The 20201-nt window shown below is 45.5% G+C and overlaps 2 protein-coding genes across 3 annotated transcripts in view; one reads left to right on the forward strand and one right to left on the reverse strand.

Annotated features, from left to right (window-relative positions):
- Positions 1 to 20201, forward strand: part of Med12l (mediator complex subunit 12L) — a 263138-nt gene that overhangs the window by 75112 nt on the left and 167825 nt on the right. For both annotated transcript variants that reach the window (XM_027934055.2, XM_027934056.2), the window contains 5 exons: positions 2614 to 2745; positions 5026 to 5152; positions 7531 to 7745; positions 8976 to 9080; positions 9888 to 10064. In XM_027934055.2, coding sequence (XP_027789856.2) covers positions 2614 to 2745; positions 5026 to 5152; positions 7531 to 7745; positions 8976 to 9080; positions 9888 to 10064 — 756 coding nt within the window. The remainder of the gene's footprint in view (positions 1 to 2613; positions 2746 to 5025; positions 5153 to 7530; positions 7746 to 8975; positions 9081 to 9887; positions 10065 to 20201) is intronic.
- Positions 13924 to 19252, reverse strand: Gpr171 (G protein-coupled receptor 171). The gene is made up of 2 exons (XM_027934061.2): positions 19155 to 19252; positions 13924 to 15254 (listed from the first exon to the last, which is right to left on the reverse strand). Exon 2 carries the CDS (start codon positions 15199 to 15201, stop codon positions 14242 to 14244), a length of 960 nt encoding a protein of 319 aa, XP_027789862.2. The 5' UTR covers positions 15202 to 15254; positions 19155 to 19252; the 3' UTR covers positions 13924 to 14241.

Below are 20201 nucleotides of genomic sequence, written 5' to 3' on the forward strand. Positions count from 1 at the left end.
GTGGCCCAGAGGAGGCCTGGCATGGCATGGGGACCTCAGTGAAACTGGGGTGCAGCTTTTAAGGGAGAGGACACCAGCTTCCTGGCCTGAAGATGGTGCCATTTGTCTAAGAGAAGGCACATGGGGGAGAGGGACTCTAGAGGGAGGACGAGCTGAGTGTGGGGTCCATAGGTGTCAGAGTTTGTGGGACAGCAGGTGGAGCTGTGCTGGGACCTTCCTCAGCAAGGGGTGTTGCAGTAGCCCAGAGGTGAGTCCTGGGCCACAGGCGTGGATTCAGCCTGGGCTTCTCTTCCCCAGTTTCTGTGGCTGAGAGAATGAGCAGAGGTCACCTGTGTAAATGGACAGAGGGTAGCTTCCCCTCTACAGTGGAACTTTGCTCGTCCCTTGAGGCCCCAGGGAGTGTTAGATCTCACTGGGTTTAGGTAGGTTTGCTTTGCTTTTCTTTACATTTATTTCTGTTTATCTTAGATTTTTTCCTCCAAGGCCCCTTTACATTTTTCTTTCTTTGACATACAATAGTATCTTTTCTTCTACATCATGGAAGCATAAAATGAAAATCCACAGTCTCTGCATGTGGATTAACCTGTGTCCTCAGTATGACTGTCCACAGGTGCACTTCACAGCACACCCTGTGCAAAATTTTCCCCTGGCTGAATCTCCCACTGATCGCCCAGCTCAGCTCTGTGTGGGCTCTTGGTTCCGATGTCCGAGGAGTGTGACTTTCAGGGTGAAGAACTGAGCCTTCCTGTCCCCTGCGGTACCTGAGGATCTCCTTAGCATCTGGGTGCCCAGGTCGATGGGTCTTCCTCTGGCTGCCAGGCATCATTTCCATGCCATGGGCACAGAGTGCTTAGCTTGCTGATCTTCACAGTGGTGCACGTGGTGAGTGAATGTGTATTTGCATTTCCTGAAAAGATAGCGGGGCCGCATGGCTGCTGCTTGGCTCCCCCAGGCTTGTGGTCATGGGGTGTTCTCGTAACTCGTGCAGTTCATTCAACAGTGTGAAGCCGTTGGTCCTCCTCCCAGCCCCAGCGATGCCACCGATCATGTGCAGAGCCCCATGCAGCTCTCTCCCCCTGGTAATGAGTGTTCAATCTCATGTGGGGCCCTCAGTGGGAAAACGGTTAACAAAATAAATTCTGCAGGCCCTCCGGGCTGGCCGGAGGAGGTGTTGGGCTCTGCAGCAAGTACAGTCCTGTGTTATGTTGTAACAGTTTTTATCTGATTTTGAAGATGGGGGTAGTTAAAAAATGTGAGCATGATGCAATTGCTGCTTAATAAAAACAAATAGCAGGATTTAGGATAACTCTTGACTTTTATATTTCTATGGCAGAAGACCTTTACAGTTTACTTTTTTTTTTTTTTTTTAAATGTTGTCCAGAAAAGCTTTGTATTTAATTGAATTATTTCCCTTGTGTTAAATTAAGAGGCCCAGAGCTCCCTTGGAGGTGTCAGCCCCTGGTAACTTATTTCTTTGTTCTGAGTCCACATGTTAAAATGATCAAATTTAGGATAGGATGAAAAAGAGTCTTGGGATGAACTTATTTCATGTTCTGAATTGTTCAGTAGTGTTGAAAGCTGGTCAGGGATTCTCGGATGACCTCTCAGAATCCACACGCCTACAGAGGCAGGGTTGGGCTGAGGAGTGTGTGTGTGTGTGTGTGTGTGTGTGTACACACTCTTCTAGAGAGCGTGCTCATAACTATGTCGCCATCTTACTTGAGTTGTGGATTCTATAATGTTGCCACCCTCTCGTGTGGTGGGGGTTGTTGACATTGTGATTGTCTGTCTGTCTAATATGACGGTCACACCTGGGGATGCTGACACCTTGTAGCCAGTGTCCCATTGCTTGGGGTGGGGACATGGAAAGGAGAGGACGGGTTGCATGGAAGCACTGTCTCTCTGCTGTCACCACCCTCACCTCCACCCCAGTGAGAATTCATGTCACTTGGGCCTTAAGTCCCCTTGTCCGCTATCCCTGTGGTCCATTCCTAGGCTGGCAGTGGTTCTGGGCGCCGTGCTGAGCCCCGGGTGGACCCAGGCTGCGGTGTGGACCAGGTCTGCTTTAGCTGCCGGTTCTCTTGGTGTGCCACTGTCCAGGTGGCTGTTTCTGGTGCAGTGGGTCTTTGTCAGCCTTCCAGTCCCCCTCTGGTTTGTCCTTCTGATTCCTCATTGTGCCGGCTGTTCAGTCACCCAGCCTGGTAGAGTTCTGAGGGCCATGAGCCGGCGACAGAGGTCCTAGGTGTTGACTGCACCATGGGCGGCCTGACTTGGTAGCGGCTGCTCATGGGGCCAGCAGTCATTTCTCTTTCTGTCTGGATGTGAGATTGAGTTCTAGCATGTGACCCCGTGCACGCCAAGGCAGCTGCGAGGTGGCCTGTTCTGGAATTGTCACCCATCCAGTGTAGGCAGTTTCTTAGTAAGTGATCTCCTTTCTGTGACCTAAGTTTTTATGCTTTGATTAAAAATGATTTAGAGGCATTTTCTGAAACTCCTGCAGTAAATTATGGGAAGAAGGCCTCGAGCTTGTTGGCCTCCGTTGCCTGCCTCCTGATGGTCAGTGGGGCAAACCTTTCATTTGATGTGGCGGTGCCTGTGTCTCTTTGTCCTTAGGTCGCCCCCAATGATGAAGCCGTGGTGACGCTGCTGTGTGAATGGGCCGTGAGCTGCAAACGGTCAGGCAAGCACAGGGCCATGGCTGTAGCCAAACTCCTGGAGAAGAGGCAAGCGGAGATCGAGGCCGAGGTAGGTCCTTCTCCTTCCTACCTGTTGATGCTGTGGCCTGCATATCACGTGGAGGGGGATGCTTTTTCTCTTTCATGTTCTCTCATTTTCTTTTCTTCTGAGGAAAAAAGGGAGGATGTTTAGATGCGCCTAAGGAGGAGTCTGTAGCAGGCGCTCTATAGGTTGGTGCGGCCAGGGATGGGTATTTGGGACTAATTAAAAAACTTCACCACAGGTTTAGAAGAATGGAGTCTCTCCCTCTAAGGCTGAGATATTTGCAGCGTGCACGCACACACACACACACACAAGTGTGCTTGAGGCACACCGACTTCTAGGACATTTAAACCTACATTATATTTTAGTGGATTTGGAAATCCTTTCTTGAAGCAGTTATGATTATGAGGTCAGAGAGATCAATTTACATTGTTTTTTTTTTTTTTTTTTGGTATCAGGGATTGAACTCACTGAGCCACATCCCCAGCCCTATTTTGTATTTTACTTAGAGGCAGGGTCTCACTGCTAAGCACCTTGCCATTACTGAGGCTGGTTTTGAACTCGGAATCCTCCTGACTCAGCCTCCAGAGCTGCTATTTAACACATGTTCTGCCATTAAAGCTGTGTTATAGATGACAAAGGACAATCAAAGCCAACTCCACCAGCACGCGACAGCCTCTGTTGAAGGAAAGCTTTCTTGTGACTCATCTTTCCTGTATGTGCACCTGAGCCGGTGCCACAGGGAGCGTGTGTGTGATCTGGAGAGGCCCAGCGTCCCTCACCTGGATGGCTTGCTGGCCTCTCTTGCCTCACCCCTGCTTCCTCTCTTGTTCTCTGCTGCCCTCCACAGCAGCCAGGGCCATGAGCCCCATATCCAGATGCCTCTCATGCCCTGGCCCTGCCCCCCCCCCCCCCCCCCCGCAATATCTAGATGCATGTCATGGCTCTAGCTTCATTCTCCCCACCCCTTCAGTTCACTAGCACTAACACGTGAATTGGGAAGAAGAGCATCTCTCCTTCCCCTGAGAAAGCCATTCATTCATCGAGAGCTGATCTCATTGCTGGAGGTGGGGCTCAGTGGGGTCATGCGAGGCCAGCAGACCCCGTTCCCCACGGGCCGGCCCAGAAGAACCTGTAGTTGCCTTTTCTCTACATGTTGAACTGCATGAGTCAACATCAGGAAGCAAAGCCAAGTTTCCCAAATACTTCATGGCTCCTTTTCGATGGCTTTCTTTTGACACGGTCTTTCTCCTCCTAGTGTTCTGTAATGCACATGCTCACGGAGACACAGCACTTTGAAGAGATTCACAAGCAGACTGCTTGGCACTTTTAACAGACCTAAGTGTATCTACATCTAAAGGTGTTCTTCCCAGCAGTGTTTAGGAATAATCGATTTCTCATGAACATTATGATCTTTACAACGTGACTTTTGCAAAAAGGATAGACTGGGGAAATGATAATCTAATTAATATTTAATTATGTTAATATTAATGAATGATGAAATGGGAAGAATCAGGGATATCAAAAGAATAGAAAATGAGATTTTGATTTCTTCTAAATTTTTTTTTTGATCACCTTTTAAATTCATTAAGATTGTGAAAGCTAAGGGCTGGGGTTATGGCTCAGTGGTAGAGCACTTGCCTAGCATGTGTGTGGGTTCAAGTCTCAGCATCATAAATAAATAAATAAAATAAAGGTTCATTGACAACTAAAAAAAAAAAAAAACAAGAATGTGAAAGCTAGACACCTTCTTAAAGTGTCAGCGTGAAGCTGGGAAGTTCCCAGAGGTCCTAGGCCATCTTAGTGGAGAAGTGTGATGAACAAGCAGAAGAATCTTTTAGGAGCAGTGTTTGCTTTCTCGTCTGATGCCTCCAAGCGCAGTAAACCCTCAAGATGGGAACACAGATGCAAAGGAACCAGACCCAGTAACATATGGCAGGAACTTCAGAGTCCGCTCAAACTGAGTTATTTAACGACCAGCTCAGAATATGGTCAGCCATTCTGCTTATGGCTAGGGCACGGCCTGCCATACCGAGCTGGGCACTCTGTGGGTGCTCCTGCACTGCTGTGCAGACTTGCAGACCCAGGCATGGTGTTCTGTGAAACCAGTTGACTTGTTCTAGGTAATTCTCCCCAGCTTTTAGAAATCATATTTACTTATGATGGATGATATTCAGGTAAGTGCAGAAATCTCAGTTAACTGTACGTGTTTTAAAGCTCAAATGTTGGTTACAGAACAGAGTCATGATCTGCTGTGACTGCACTTGCCCTGTGTAACTCCTGTGCTTGTTTATTTTTCACCTGTAGAGATGTGGCGAATCAGAAGTCCTAGATGAGAAGGAGTCCATTTCTTCTGCTTCCCTTGCTGGCTCTAGTTTGCCTGTTTTCCAGAATGTTCTGCTAAGGTTTTTGGATACACAGGCCCCCTCATTGTGTAAGTAAAAAAGGCCTTTGCTTCTCAGTAAGGTTCGACCCTCCCCACTTCTTATTCCTATCTTATCAAAAGTTCTTGGAACTGAATATCATGAATGTGTTACTAAACAGAATTTAGTATCATTTATTTAGTGGAAACTTTTAGCCAATTTTAAAATCAGTCAAGCATCAAATACTTTAAATTTTTAGATTTTAATGACTTAAAAATTAAGTCACCTCACTTCCTTAAATTCAGTGTACTGTTTCTCCTTTCTATATCTTTCAGAAACAGGAGCTATGACGTTTACCTGTGAATCTTAATCAGAAATTTTTATTTTTTTAACCTGTTTTCTTAAATTTTCCAACATTCCAACTCTTGCTCTTCAAAAGTGAAGAAAATTAACCATACTTTAACTAGAGCCTTGATACAAGGAAAAATTTATAAAGATGGTTGGCTACATTCATGATACCACCGTTTCTTGGATTTTCAGTCTCAGGCTATTTCTCTTTCTCTCTCTCTCTCTCTCTCTCTCTGGTGCTGGGGATCGAGTCCACAGGTGCTTGCCCACTGAGCTACATCCTTGCCCACGTTGAAAAATTTTTATATTTGAGACAGGTTCTTACTAAGTTGCTGTGGCTAGTGTACAACCTCCAATTCTACCTAGTCACCCAGTCACTGGGGCTGCAGGTGTGTGCCATCTGCCTGGCTTTGTTTTTTACTTTTATTGTTGGTGAGGAATTGAAGGTTTGTGGCATTTCCTCCTACTCCCCCCAGGACACTTTGGTAGGCAGTGCTTTTCAGGTTTAGTGTTACCATGTAGGCGCAATGTATCTGGAGATTTTTATAAGGCAGAACATAGCAGATAGGATCTTACAGCAGATAGAGATGGAACAACAGGAAAATGGCAAAACATGGAAAGCCGTGGACAGGAAAGAAGGGTCGGGGAGGGGAAGGGAGGAGTCGGAGGAGTGAAAGGAAAGCAGCAAGACTGCCTTGTTTGGGTTGTGTGAGGCTTGTGCTGAGGTTCTTGGGTGCCAGCGGCTCCCTTTCAGTTATACAGTGATTTTCTGGGCTGTAGGGAAGCCAGCCTGGAGCCCAGCGGGTGGCTGGAAGACAGCAAGCAGAAAAGGAAGCAGAAAAGGGGAAGGACCCAGGGGACCCAGTGGGGGAGGCACATCAGGCAGGAGGTAGGCAGGGAGGGCCCTTGGCCCTGGTGCTCCTCCCTCCCCAGCCGGCTCCCTGGTCTGTGCCCTGCTGGTTCCCGGTGGCTTTTTCTGCCCCTGGAGAGCTAGCTGGGCTCCTTCCCATAGAAGCTGCTGTCTCTGGAGTGGTAGGGGCCAGAGGAAACACTTCGAATCTAGGTCTAGGAGTGCAGCCCAGTGCTCTTGGGAGAAATCTGTTTCCTGTTGGCACCAGGGATTGAGCTTTGCATGTTTAGTTTTAAAATTTTTTTAACTTTATCCAAAGGTGCAGGTTATTATATGGGTTTATAGAGTGCAGGCTTTTTTTTTTTTCTTTTTTTTTAATGCTATGGATTGAAGCCTGGGGATACTTAACCACCGAGCACATCCCAAGTCTTGTTTGTTTCTTTTATTTCTTTTATTTATTTATTTATAATTTTGAGACAGGTTCTTACTAACTTCCCTAGGGCCTTGCTAAGTTGCTGAGGCTGGCTTTGATTTTTTCTTTTTGTGGTGCTGGGCATTGAACCCAGGGCTTTGTGCATGCTAGGCAAACACTCTACCAACTGAGCTGTATCCCCAGCCCCCTGAGGCTGGCTTTGAACTTGTGATCCTCCTGCCTCAGCCTCCTGAGCTGCTGGGATTACAGGTGTGTGCCACCTTGCCTGGCTTCATAGAGTGTGGTTTTAACATTGAAAGTCATAATGTGAATTAAATAGACTGGTTGCAGATTTTACAAAAGAGTAAGGGCTCCAACTTTGTGTCCTTTTTATTCCATTTTTTCTGTGTTCCTTTCTTTCCAGTGAATTCTGATTCTTTGTCTGCTGCTGCTGCTTCTTTCCAAATGCCATGTTAATTGTGGTGTATCATAAAGTTTCTTGGAAACGGGCACACACGCCCCACAAAATGCCAGTCACACTCAGGACATTAGGAAACCACGGCCTCTTTCAGTAGAAGAGCTGGGTGGGCGCTGGCTAGGCCTTCCTCTGTTACCTGGAGGTGGATTCCGCAGGGTCCTCTGCTGTTGCATCTAAAGGGTGCCCAGCACACTGGCACTGCTTCCCAGTCAGAGCCGAGTAGTCACATCCTGCCCGTCAGCGGGGATGCCATTGCTGCATAGACCCTGCAGTGACAAGGAGGGTGGGCACGGGAGGCAGGGAGGTGCCCTTCCCCTGGCCATCTCCGCTGAGCCTGGGAACGGGGCCTGCTTTTCCACAGCGGACCCCAACAGCGAGTGCGAGAAGGTGGAGTTTGTGAACCTGGTGCTGCTCTTCTGTGAGTTCATCCGTCATGACGTCTTCTCCCATGATGCCTACATGTGCACGCTCATATCTCGAGGGGACCTGTCCGTCACCGCCTCCACTGGGCTTCGGTCGCCCGCTGGGGAGAATATAGACGAGCACTATCCCAAGGACCATGAGGTGAAACTGGAGGTAGGGCTGGAGGCAGGGCAGGGGCCGGACTTCAGCCCTGCCGGGAATCACCATCAGAGGGTGTCACCTTGGTGATGGTGGGGTGATGGCTTTTGGTTGTGTTCTCCTCAAAGCTTCTCTGCCTCTTCTCTTTGCTCAGAAAGGGCATTTGGACTCTGGTTTATACTCCCAGAGTGGTCTTTGTATACTGGAAGGCTGTTGATAAACAGATTGGGCAGGCGTACATTTTTCACGGGATGGAAAGATGTGCTCCTAGTTTTAGGTGACCCAGCGTCCGGGTTTCTTTTAGCGTTGCATCCCCAAGTGAGTTTTGGCCCAGCTGAGTTTCCATTCTAAGGAGCCTCTTTCCCCCACTCACTGCTTATGTCACCCTTTTAAGCATAAGGGGAGATTCTGTGTTAGTCATAACACATCGTATTTTCATTTCAATTAATTATTTTCAATTTTTAAAATATGGTAAAATTGTTCTTTTATGCTGTATGACTGTGTAATTTTCTGCCCAAGTGTTGATATTTTGGATATTGCTCCATATACTTAAATTTTCAAGATAAAAAATATGAAACTGGTAGTTGGAATTAGTGGGAAATAGTAACCCTTCCTTAAAATAGTCTCCTGTTGGTTCTGTAAGAGTTTAGTCATATACCATTATGTGTGTTTGAAATAGTGCCTATACTTGTACTTTTAAAAACCTGGCATGAGAATTGTAAGCTTGAGTTTATAGTTCACACTCTTAGGGTGTTTTCCTAAAGGTACAGAATTCTAAAAGTTCTTGTTTCATTACAAATACTTTTATATCTTAATTGGAACCCAGAAGAAGGCATAAGGGTAAAAACTGAAGTCCTTTGACCTGTTTGCATGTTTTCTGAGCTTGTACTTTCCCTTTTCTGACCTTGGGTATCAGGGTTATTACATCATAGGTATGAACTTGGGTTTTCTGGCTGAGGAAAGCTGGGCCTCTGACTGGGGATACCCAGGGGAGGAATCACGGCCACTTTGTTTTCCATCAGGAAGTCCGTGTGCCCTTCCCTCAACATACCATGACAGAACTTTCTCATGGTGGGGAGGGGATATGGGCGTCAAAGCTGTGCATGTTCAAAACTTCCTTCAGGTTTTCTGGGAACAGACAACGTGGGGGGTGGGGGGGCGGCGATGCCGCAGCGCTTGCTGTTGTTCAGTGTGTTCTGTGAACCACAGCCTTTACAGCAGGACTCTCTCCCTGGCACTCATCAGGAGCAGAGCATCATGGCGCACATGGGCATTGACCCAGGAACCGCTCACATTTTTGATGAAGTAGACAAGAGTGACTTTAAAGCCGACTTTGGCTCGGAGTTTCCAGTAGGTTCAGCCTTTGCTTCTCACGACAGTCAGCCCACCCCCTCTCGCCAGCTTGTGTCCACCCTTTTGTTTCTTGCCCGTGTCGCAGAGTGACTTGTGCACTTGTGATGTGTGCTCTTCCCATTCCTCCCTGGCCCCAGGGACACTTCACATGCAGTGTCTCCCCTCGGCTCACCATTTTGCTGTCCTCCTACCCAAGGGTGACTCCTTGGTGCATCCTGAGGTCGTCACCTCTCAGGAGTGCATGCATGTGGTTTCATCGTGTCTGTCCCTGTTGTTCTGCTGTGCATGTCTGAGCAGCTATGTGCTCGGGAGCTGTAGGTTCATCCTTCTCTGTGTCTCAGGATAATGATGATGTGACAGTCACTAGTCTTGGTGTGATACTCTATAAGACATATTGTCTAGGGTGCATGGGAGGCCCTGATGCCTGCTGTTTGCTAGTCTTAGTAGTTAGCTGCTGCGATGTCCCCACTTTCTGGAGCAAGTGTCGCCCTGAGGGGAACACACACACCCCTAAGGCTTCTCCTTCTCTGGTCCTCCAGGAAGTGGTCACATTGGTCCCTTTTTAGCCTCTGTATGGTTTTCATTTTCACTTCTAAGTGGGACAGGATTTTACTAAATTCCTACTGATCTGAATGTGAATTTTGTGGAAATCAACATTTCTGCATGCTCTCTACTCAGTGGTTAAGCAGGAAGGGGTGTTGTTACAGGAGCCTCTTTTGTGTGTGGCGATCTGGAATGTAGCTCTGTGGGTTGGTTTTTCCCTCTTTCATTGATAATCTCCAACATTTGTTTTACATGACTTAGATTTTTTCTCCCATGCCTGGAGAGTCCTGTGAGAACACCAACCCTTCCTTGGGCAGAAGAATGTCACTTAATGGAGAGAAGTTGGCCAAGAGGGAAAAACCGAGGGAGTTGATTTTCCCATCTAATTATGACCTCCTCCGCCACCTGCAGTATGCAACACATTTTCCTATACCTCTGGTAAGTCACCTCTTCCCCCAGCTTACAGCCTGCTTGCTCTGTTATAAAGTCTTAACTTCCGAGTGCCAGATTACCCACCTGCGTGTTGGACTCACACCTGTGACAGCGGTGAGGTTTCCTTCTGCTGCTCTGTTGGTTGGGGTTCTGATCACGTGGCTTATGTCCTGAGGTCATCCACACTTGTGGAGTGACATGAGTGGCTGGCTGCAACAGAATTTCTATATTTGTATGGTTTTGTGAAAAGCATCCAAGTCACTGCAAGTGATGTCCCCCTGTGACCTCCTTCTCCATCTGAAAGTCATCTGCTCAGTAGCTGTGTGCTGCATGGTGGTAGGTGCTTTTGGTATGACACAGATGAGTAAGACTTTGGGGGCGCAGGAAAGACTGATGAGTCAGGATAGAGGCGAGTGTTCACCACATAAGAAGCCATCCTGTCCACGCTGAAGTTGAGTCAAGTCCAGGTGCCCACTGGAAGGTAAGCCACAAAATTCCTGGGCTCCTTTTGCTCTCAGAGGAGGAGTGGTGGAAAGGAGCCTCTGATTGGGAAGGGGCGACGCCAGTGTAGCCGCTGTGGTCAAGTGGGGCTTGCTGGCTGTGGTTGGAGAACAGACAGCAGGCAGGCGAGTGTGGCCACAGGTTAATGTTGCGTCCCCATAGTGATGCCTTTGTTCTCTAGCGAGATGGACCGGGGTTCTGTATCGCTAGTGAACATGGGCCAGGTTCTTGGTTCTCCGGTTCCCTTACTTTTTCCTGCAGTTCTGTGGTAAGTGCAATCACGGTGCCTCATTTTCTTCATGAGATGCTTTTCTAAATAATGTGAGGTGTGTGGTGTGTGAGCATGTTATTCTCTGGCTGTCTTTGGAGTTTTGATCAGCAAGTATGTATTCTGCTAAACTGACTCATTTTTTTGGTAGTTTGGAACATCCTTCAAAATGATTCAAAATCACTAAATCCATGTTTTTATCTTAGCACAATGAAAAAATCCCTTTTCTGTATGTGATTCATGTCTGTGGCTATGTCAAAATGAGCCAGAACTCTTTTCTTGCTCATCTTTGTCTGAATATCTCAGCCGTTTTCAGCTGTACCAGTAGGCATCACCCACAGTTTATTTGGGGCAGCAGAAAAGGTAACCTTATACTTTAGAGATGTGTCTTGAAGAAGTTATGGATGAACTATCATGAATCCTGGGGTTTTAAAATATTCAGAATTAAAGTCTGGGACTTAATAATAATGATGTATCAATATTAGCTTCTTGGTTTTAATAAATGTACCATGATTTTATAAGGCATAACATTAGGCGGAACTGGGTGGAAAGTTTACAGGGTCTCTTTGAACTGCCTCTGCAGCTTTTCTATAAGTACATCTGAAATTACTCCAAGATGAACAGGTGATTTAAAAAAAAAAAAAAAAAAAAACAGGCTCATTGAGGCAGGAGGATCAAAAGTTCAAGGCCAGCCTTAGCAATTTAGTGAGACCCTATCTCTAAATAAAATATAAAAAATATATTTACAAAATTGTAAACAATAGTTTGAAGTGGCTCAGTAGTTAGTTGACCCTGAGTTCAGTCCCCAGTACTCTTCACCACCCACCCCAAGGAAACCAACAAGGAGAGATAAATAAAGCTAATATGGCATAATGTTGCCCATGGCAGAGGCTTTCCTGTGGTGCTCCTGGGAAAGTAGAGCTTTGCATCTGAGCGCTGAGCAGGGCATGGGGCATCAGCTTCTCCATTCCACTGTTCCCGTGGCTACACCTAGATTTGGGCATCCTAATGACTGGTCTACTTCCCTTAGAAGAGAGAGCATGGCAATTTCAGGGACCAGGTCCATGTTGAGTCCAGACATAATGAAACTGTAATGTGATCCTAGCAGAAGTTCTTGTACAATTGGTGTTTAGGACATAGCATTTAAAAAATTTATTATTATTATTATTATTTGTACTGGGAATTGAACACAGGGTGCTTTATCACAGAGCTACACCCTTGGTCCTTTCATTTTTATATTTTTTTATTTTGAGACAGGGTCTCCCTATTTTGCTTAGGATTTCACATAGTTGCTCAGGCTGGCCTTGAACTTGTGGCCCTCCTGCCTCAGGCTCCTGAGTCACTGGGAGCACAGGTGTGGGCCACTGCACCTGGCAAGATATAGCATTTTTAACAGCTCTCCACCACTGATTGTCCTGAGTCCCCCTTACCACGAGTACAATCTGGAGACCGTCGGGGGAAGTAGAGTGTGCTAGGACGATCAGTGCTGCTGCTGAGAATGTGGCTCTGTTCCTTCAAAGAAAGGGGAAGTCCCGTGCTTGTGAGGAGAAGGCCAAGAACTTGGGGATTCTTTTCACTCTAGTGTGGCCCCAGTGAATAAAGACCAAGGGGGAGGAAAGGGGTTGCCTGGCGGTCCACAGACACACACCAGCTTCATGTACACTGCTGCACAGATGCCATTTTGATCTGCCCATCAGCAAGCCTGTCGTTCAGGCCACCAGCATGCACAGGTGTTCTGCAGCCTGGACATCGGCCTGCGATGCTGATGGTGTTGCTGTCCTTGTTACCTGCAGGCCAGATATGTCCAGACTTAACTTGTTACACATTTTTTAGTAGATACTTTCTGCATTTTGTCATTTATAATTCATTTCAGACTCAGAAAATATATTTGCAAAATTGTAGATAAGAGTTTCAGATTTTAGAAAAGGATTCTCCATATGCAAAAATGAATTCAGAATTGGACATGACACCCAGGGCCACTGTTTCTTAACCATGGCAGACGATGCAGTCTGCTGCCAGCTGTTGGTCAAGGTTTGACTAATGATGCTGAGGGCTGAGACTCACGTGCGCTTGCCAAACTTTCCCACCCTCCTCCGACTGACTGCTGTTTACTCCTATGTGCTGAGGCCTACCTGTATCACTGGCCATGGAGAGAATTTGATCAGAGCCGGGACCCTGAGCATTGGAGTCTCCTGTATTTCAAATAGCCTGCCCCACGTGGAGCAGGCTCATCTCCCTGGGCCTGAGCTGGCCACTGGCCCAGCCCTCGTGTCCTTTACATGGCCTGCTCTGTGGCGCTGCTGTGTCTGTTTTAAGGCCATCTGGAGCTATTTTTCCATACCTTCCACATGAGTTTCTGGTTTGGAAATGATAGTTTCAATACCTGGTATAATCTAATAACTCCCTTTGAAAATGAAATAGGGCCTGTGTGTTACATAGTATGACAAAATAAAAACATGAAATCACTAGATTTATTATTACAATAGGATGCCTTTGTAATTTACTGATTGAATATAAGCATATGTAACACATTAAAAATTATCCATGAATTTTCAAGTTTTTTTTTAATAAATAAAAGCTTTTAATATATATATATATATATTTTAGTGGTCAATGGAACTTTATTTTCTTTATATGCGGTGCTGAGAATTGAACCCAGGGCCTCACACATGCTAAGCAAGTGCTCTACCACTGATCCACAACCCCAAACCCCAAACCCCAAAGCTCTTAGCTATTAGAAAAAGTTCGATGTTAAAACCTGGAGGAGGGGCTAGGGCTGTAGCTCAGTGGCAGAGCGCTTGCCAAACATGCATGAGACCCTGGGTTCGATCCTTAGCACCACATAAAAATAAACAAAATAAAGGCATATATATAACCATATATAACTACAAAAAAGAAAAAAAACTTGGAGGAGTAGCAGACTGAAGGATTACTGTTTTTTAAATAATGAATTAAAAATAAATCAGGCAACAGGTGGTTTTGTATACTTTTTTTTTTTTTTTTGGTCTTTTAAAGTTATCTGAAGTCCTTTAAAATTGTTTTGCTGAGGGGCTTCTTGAAAATTCACAGGGAGCTTATTTTACTGTTTCATTGGAAAGTTAAATGAATACCTGAGTCTGTGTCATGGACACTTTTTGATTTCAAGGGTACTGCACGGATTGACACTGGTTGAACAACACTCTTTGGTTTTCTTGTACAAATATCTGGGCTCAGTAGTTTGACAACCGCAGTAGTAGTATGAGATTGGCTTGCATTTAGAAGTTGGGTTTCTGTGTAAGACAGTCCACATTTGCTTGCTGTCTGTATTTTTTATTACCAAGACCCCTACCCCCCCGTTTTTTCCCGCCTTTCAAAACTGTAAATAGCTTTAAAGGTTCTGTAAAGGAGGAGGCAATAGCATGAAAGCCCCACATTTTATACATCATTTTCAGACCTTGTTTTTTCTCTCTGGGCCTTAGTCTCCTTAGGTGAGGCAAAAGTCTCAGTGACCTTAGAGCGGAATGCTTTTGAGAGATGATAGTACAGGATAGGGTCAAAGCACAGGTTGGACACTGCCAGTAGCAGCGTGGCCTCCTTGGCTTTGAAGAGCGAGATCCTGGTGGAGCAGTCAGAGATGACCTCCGTCTGACTGAGAGTGTACGGGATCCGCACAATGTGGTAGGGCAGGAAGCAAACGATGTAGCCCGCCGTTACCAGGAGGATGCTGACGAGGGCCCGTCTCACGTTTGGGTAGTTTTCATTATCTCTGTTTCTGTAGAGTTGTCGAATCACAAGGCAGTTGGATATTAAAATGATGGCTGAGAAATTCAGAAATATTGCTACACATATGAAGTTGGTCAGCAAATGCCAGTTTCTTCCGAATTCATTTTTAAATTCCATGCAGCCTACATTCGGCTTTTCCCGGATGTGTTTGATGGGGATTGCCATGTTGGGGACCATTATAAGAAGAACCATGAGCCACACAACTGTGGAGATCATTTTTGCGAATCCAGGTTCTTGGATGCGGTAGATCTTGCAGCTGTGGATCAGCTGGAGGTAGCGGTCAATGCTGACAAAGGCCAGGAAGATGATGGATAGGTACATGTTAATGTAGATCAGGCAGGCTGTCACCTGGCAGTGGAATATCCTTAGCTTCCATGGCGCCACGCCCAGGTCCACAACAATTTTCACTGGCAACGCCAGAGTGAGCAGGAAATCGGCAGTAAGCAAGTTGATCAGGTAGATGCTCACACACCTGTGATTTGTGGGGGTCTGTGTAAAAGCCCAGGCTGCAAAGCAACTTCCGATAATTCCAATGAGGAAAACCAGATAAAAAAAATAGGTGAATGGCTCTAGATCTCTGTAAACTGGACAGAAAGACGAGCTGTTCATCATTTTCAGGGAAAGAAAAGATGGTTTCAACCAAAACCAATAAAAACCCAAAGAATCTGTTAACAAGAAAAAGGGGGAAAGGTTAGTAATTAAAATTAGAAACTATTTTCTTTAAAGCCATTTGCATGCATAATGCCCTCTTCTTTACAGTTCTTAGGGGGTCCTTTACTAGACTGCATGACCTGGGGGACTGTCCTGGGTTGGGGCAAGCTTGGGTTTCATCGTCTGATGCTGTGACCTTGGGGTTTGCTCTGGCCCAGGGTTTTGTGTTCTGATAGCTCTGTTATCACTGCGCAGAGGATGTGAGAGAGCAGAGATTCTGAGAAGTTCAGAGAGGAAACTGGTGGTGTGACTGTCAGCAAGGCGCCCTGGCTTTCTTTTTATGGGTTTTGTAACTCCTCATGCTGGGAGAACCTAAGCGGACAGGATGGCCACAAACCCATTGGATTAGAAAAGTGTTACTTGAAAAGTATAGTCTTTAAAAGCTGTGTAGCCTGTTAGAACATTTTCAGTACCAAAATTTCATTTCATTTGTCGTTCTAGCAGAGAGAGAGAAGGATTAGATTCTGGTCTTGGATGGGTGCTTTTTATCTCCCTCCAGTTACTCCTGTGTCACAGTGGAATATACCTGTGGTGTCCAGCATCAGGTTTGAAGATGTAGTACAAAATGTTATCAGAAACACTCTGCAGCTGTGCGTGGAGGCGCATGCCTATAATCCCAGTGGCTCTGGAGGCTGAGATAGGAGGATTGTGATTCCAAAGCCAGCCTCAGCAAAAAACGAGGTGCTAAGCAACTCAGACCCTGTCTCTAAATAAAATATAAAAAATAGGGCTGGGGATGTGGCTCAGTGGTTGAGTATCCTTGATTTCAATGCCCGGTACCCAAACAAAAAAAGACCTTGTAAGAAATACTAATTGGACTGTTTTATACAAGTTATACCAAGTTAGCAATGCATTTTTAGGATTTTATTAATATTTTATGATGAGCATGTGTTGAAGTGTTCTTGGGGGATATTAGGTTTAATATATTAATGAAATTCCTTTCTCCTGTTTCTTCTTACTTGTTAGAATGTCACTACTAGAAAAACAAACTATTTTTATGGTTTGGTTTTCTTGCTGTTGGGCAGTACTGGTACAGATGTTTCTCTGGCAGTGTTTCCACATAGTTTTGTGAAAGATGTATTTTAGAAGCTTCTGGAACATAGATGTTTGCTCATTGAGGTAGGCTCCGCTGCCTTAGCATCAGAGCACCTGACCTCACCACCGGTGGTTCTCCTTCTGTGGTAGGTTAGGGGAAGTCAGGAGCCCAGAGCCTGGAATCAGGATTGAAGACGACATTAAAATCTCACCATCTGTCCCCACATCCCAAACCTGGTTGGGTTTATTAGGGGGGCCAGGCTGGGTGGGTCGTTTGACAGGGTCTGGTCAGACTCGAATGCCCAGGGCCACAGGGACTCTTTTCTGGTACTGCTTTTTGCTCTGAGTAGCACCAACTTTCCTTCATTTTAAAGATCATAGTATTACATTTGTGTCTTGGTGGAAAAAAATTATATACAAACTGTTTTCCTTTTTTTGTTAGGTGTGGCAAGAGAATGGTGTTTTACCACTGAACTACATTCCCAGCCCTTTAAAAAAAATTTTATTTTGAGACAGGGTCTCACTAGTAGCTGAGGCTGGCCTTGAACTTGCCACCCTCTGCCCCAGCCTCAGCCTCCTGAGTCACTGGATTATAGATGTGTGCCATTGTGCCTGATCCATATGTAACCTTTGTAAAAGTTCGAAATACTGCATGTAGTGGCTGGCTTAGAAAGTCACATCAGACATTTAGTCTCTCTTTAAAACAAAAGGACAGACACACACTTTTGGAAGTCTTAATTTTCTCAAAAACTATTTAATGAAATATTGTGTCAATCTTGGAATGCAACAATATGTGCAAAGAGATTAATAAGACATTTGCACCTAAAACTTCCTAAGTTAAGCTGTCACTTATAAGGCACATGCCCTTCCCTTTATCTGCCCCAACCAGGGCTTCAGCTCTATGAAAAATATCATTTTATACCAAACTCAGCCGGGACAGTGGAGCACAGACTTTGTGCCTGGTGACGGCTGTATGTGTGCCATGAACCTTCCATCCCTCCTGTGGGATAGCTGTCATTGTCTGTGCTTTGCAGACAGCAGAGTGAGCCGTAACGAGGTTCCCTGGTTATGGTTATGTAGCTCTCAGTTTTAGAGCCAGGACCCCAGTCTGCTCTCAGAAGCTACATTCCACACCACTCCAAAACACTGTCCCCATAATCATCATGGGAAGTAACAGCAGTGAGGGATGTGATGAAGACGCTTAACCGTGCATCCACCAGTCCTCACAAGACCAGGCCTTACTAGCCACGGCAGGATCGTGTTCTGATGTTCTGAGCAGTGTTCAGGTGAAAGCTGAAGTAAGACATTCACTCTTGACCTTCCCCTGAGCACTAATAAAAGAAGTGTCCACTCTCCGAGCACTTTACTGTTTCATTTTACAATATGTATATTTAAAAACTAAGCCTAGTTAAACTGAAGTTCCATAACTGAGGTCCCTCCTCTGTCCCTACTACCCACTGCTCCCATGGCTGAGAGGCAGGCCAGGGCCCTGCATGTGCTCAGCATGGGGTCTGCTGCTGTGTCCGCTGCCCATCCCAATTCCCTGTTCAGGTTGGTGGGACCTTCACTGTCTGAGAACAGGTCCTGCTGCCCCGGTACTTGGCAGGTGGTAGAGCTCTGGGATCCCAGGACATCAGTGATGGGCATAACCTTTACTGAGAGCATACAGTCAGGCAAGGAGACCAAGGTCTGCCTCTTGTGTGTTACTCAAGATTTTGCAGTTTTCAGAGCAGGGTGAGGAGCTGTCCTGGAGCATTGTCTTCTAGGCTCCCTGCCTTTATCCTGGTCCATCCCAACTTCTGCCCATCCCCAATTTCCTTGGTGCCTGGAGTTTTGACGGTTGCCATTTATTTGCACCTTGGAATCATGAGCAGCCTTTTCACCTCTGAGTCCAAAAACTAGTGTCATTGTGCCCTGATCTCACCTCCCACCTGTGCCTTTTGTCTCCTTACGGGGTGGTGGGATTTAGACTTCAGTGCTCCCATTCCAGATGTTACACAGATAGTAGCATCATGGTGTGTGGCGAGTTCCCCGGTGCCTGCACAGTTACATGGCATGTCTTGTCAGTAGACTTATGTGAGAGAGAGAAGAATTAGGATAGTTGGATTTGATTAATTATTATTCTAATTAGAATTCACTATGTATTTTATAGGTGAGTGATTTATTTAAAATAGACTGCAGCTTTTCAGCCTGAGAACCATGGTTTTATGAAATTCCATCTAGATGTCAATCAAAACGGTTTACTTAGAATTTCCAGTTGTGTTGATTAGAGCTTAAATCATACCTTTCTGAAATCCTATGTTCTCTATCACAAATTCAAGAACTAAGTGCCTGATGAATATTTTACCAATCAGTTATGAGCCAGTGGAAATGTCAAGTACTCCAGCCAGTCCAAGGAGAGATCTGCAGTGTCTCCTTTGCCCCCTGTACAGTACCCATGGCTGGCAAAAACCTGGCTGGATCCTCCATGGGAGTCACAGGCAAAGTGTGTGAAATGATCTATGGTATGTTTCTAGAGCAAAGGAAGTTTGAGACCGTTGTGTCCTGCTAGAAAGACCTGTGACATGGCCTTTGTCCAGCCAGTTATAAAACCGAGTGACCGAAGAGTACTGCTCACCAGGCTATTTAGCTTGGTTTGAATTAAACTGTCTTTTTGAGACAGTTGGATGGGGCATCAGAGAGAACAGAACCATAGAGTAGTTTTTAGGCAGGATCTACTTAAAGTTTAATAGTTGGTACTCTGTAAAGACAACCGAGAGTCATCAACTTGCCTTCTGTGGAAAAGCTTTGAATAGATTTAAGTATTTAAAATGACATACCTGGGGGTGTTTTCTCTAGCCTGAGCTGGCCTAGCTCCTCGTCTTCAGAGAAGTGTGAGCTGTTGGGTTAGTTGCAGCAGCAAGAGCCCGTTGCCGGGTTCCTGGCTGTACTAAATGTTTCCTGTCCTTTTTGTGTGGTTTTAAAATGTTGCAGATTGACGTAGATGAAACTGTGGTTTGCATGTAGTTTAACTGCATGAAAGCCTCCCGGAGAAGCACGTCCCAGTCAGTTCTACATGTGTTTTCTTAAACAACTCAAATTTGTCATTATTTTTGAGAGAAAAGACTTTTATTTGTCCATTGTGGTACTTAGGCTTTATTTTATTTAAAATATTAATATTTAAACTACCCAAGATATAGTCTGCGTCTTCTTGGTTTCAAGAATGGCAGTATTTATGCCTTGAAGGAATTATGAGTTAAAGATGCAGGAAGGTGTTGAAGAAAGACCTCTTCAGTGTACGTAGTAACGCTCACCAGTTTACAGCACTTAAACTGTTATTGTTCACATGGTTTTATAGTTTTTCATTCCAGAATATATTGTACCATTTTTTTACAAATCATGAAACTGGAGTGTTTTGTCAGTTTAACTAAACGGCTTCATGAATTGAGACAGTTATTTAGTGATTAGTAGATTATTGGATTGTCTGGTCAAGTGTCTGTCCTCCTGGAGGCGGGGAAGTGTCTACTGAAGTCTGGAAGGAGCCTGGCCTGGAGGGGACATGGCAGAAGTCCTTGCTCTTGAGGAGCCGCTCATCCTCACCAACAGACCCTTTGCAAGGCTCCCTGTTATAAGGCTGCCTTTATGAAAGGCAGCATGAGCTTCTGATCCCAGCCCGTTTTGGGAGCTGGTACGCTGGTCTGAAGTTCACCTGTGAGTGCAGAGCCACGCCTGGGAGGTCACAGTCTGCTTTCTTCCAGTGTCTCATTGTCTTGGTGGGTGCTTTGTTTTCTCTTCTTTTTCTCCTTATAGTTCTTTGTCAGTTTTCCGAATTAAAAAAAAAAAAAAATTTAGACCTCTTTAGAATCTAAACCCAATTTCTTGGTATT

The sequence above is a fragment of the Marmota flaviventris genome, chromosome 8 (genome assembly GCF_047511675.1).
Source record: "Marmota flaviventris isolate mMarFla1 chromosome 8, mMarFla1.hap1, whole genome shotgun sequence".
Lineage (NCBI taxonomy): Eukaryota > Metazoa > Chordata > Mammalia > Rodentia > Sciuridae > Marmota > Marmota flaviventris.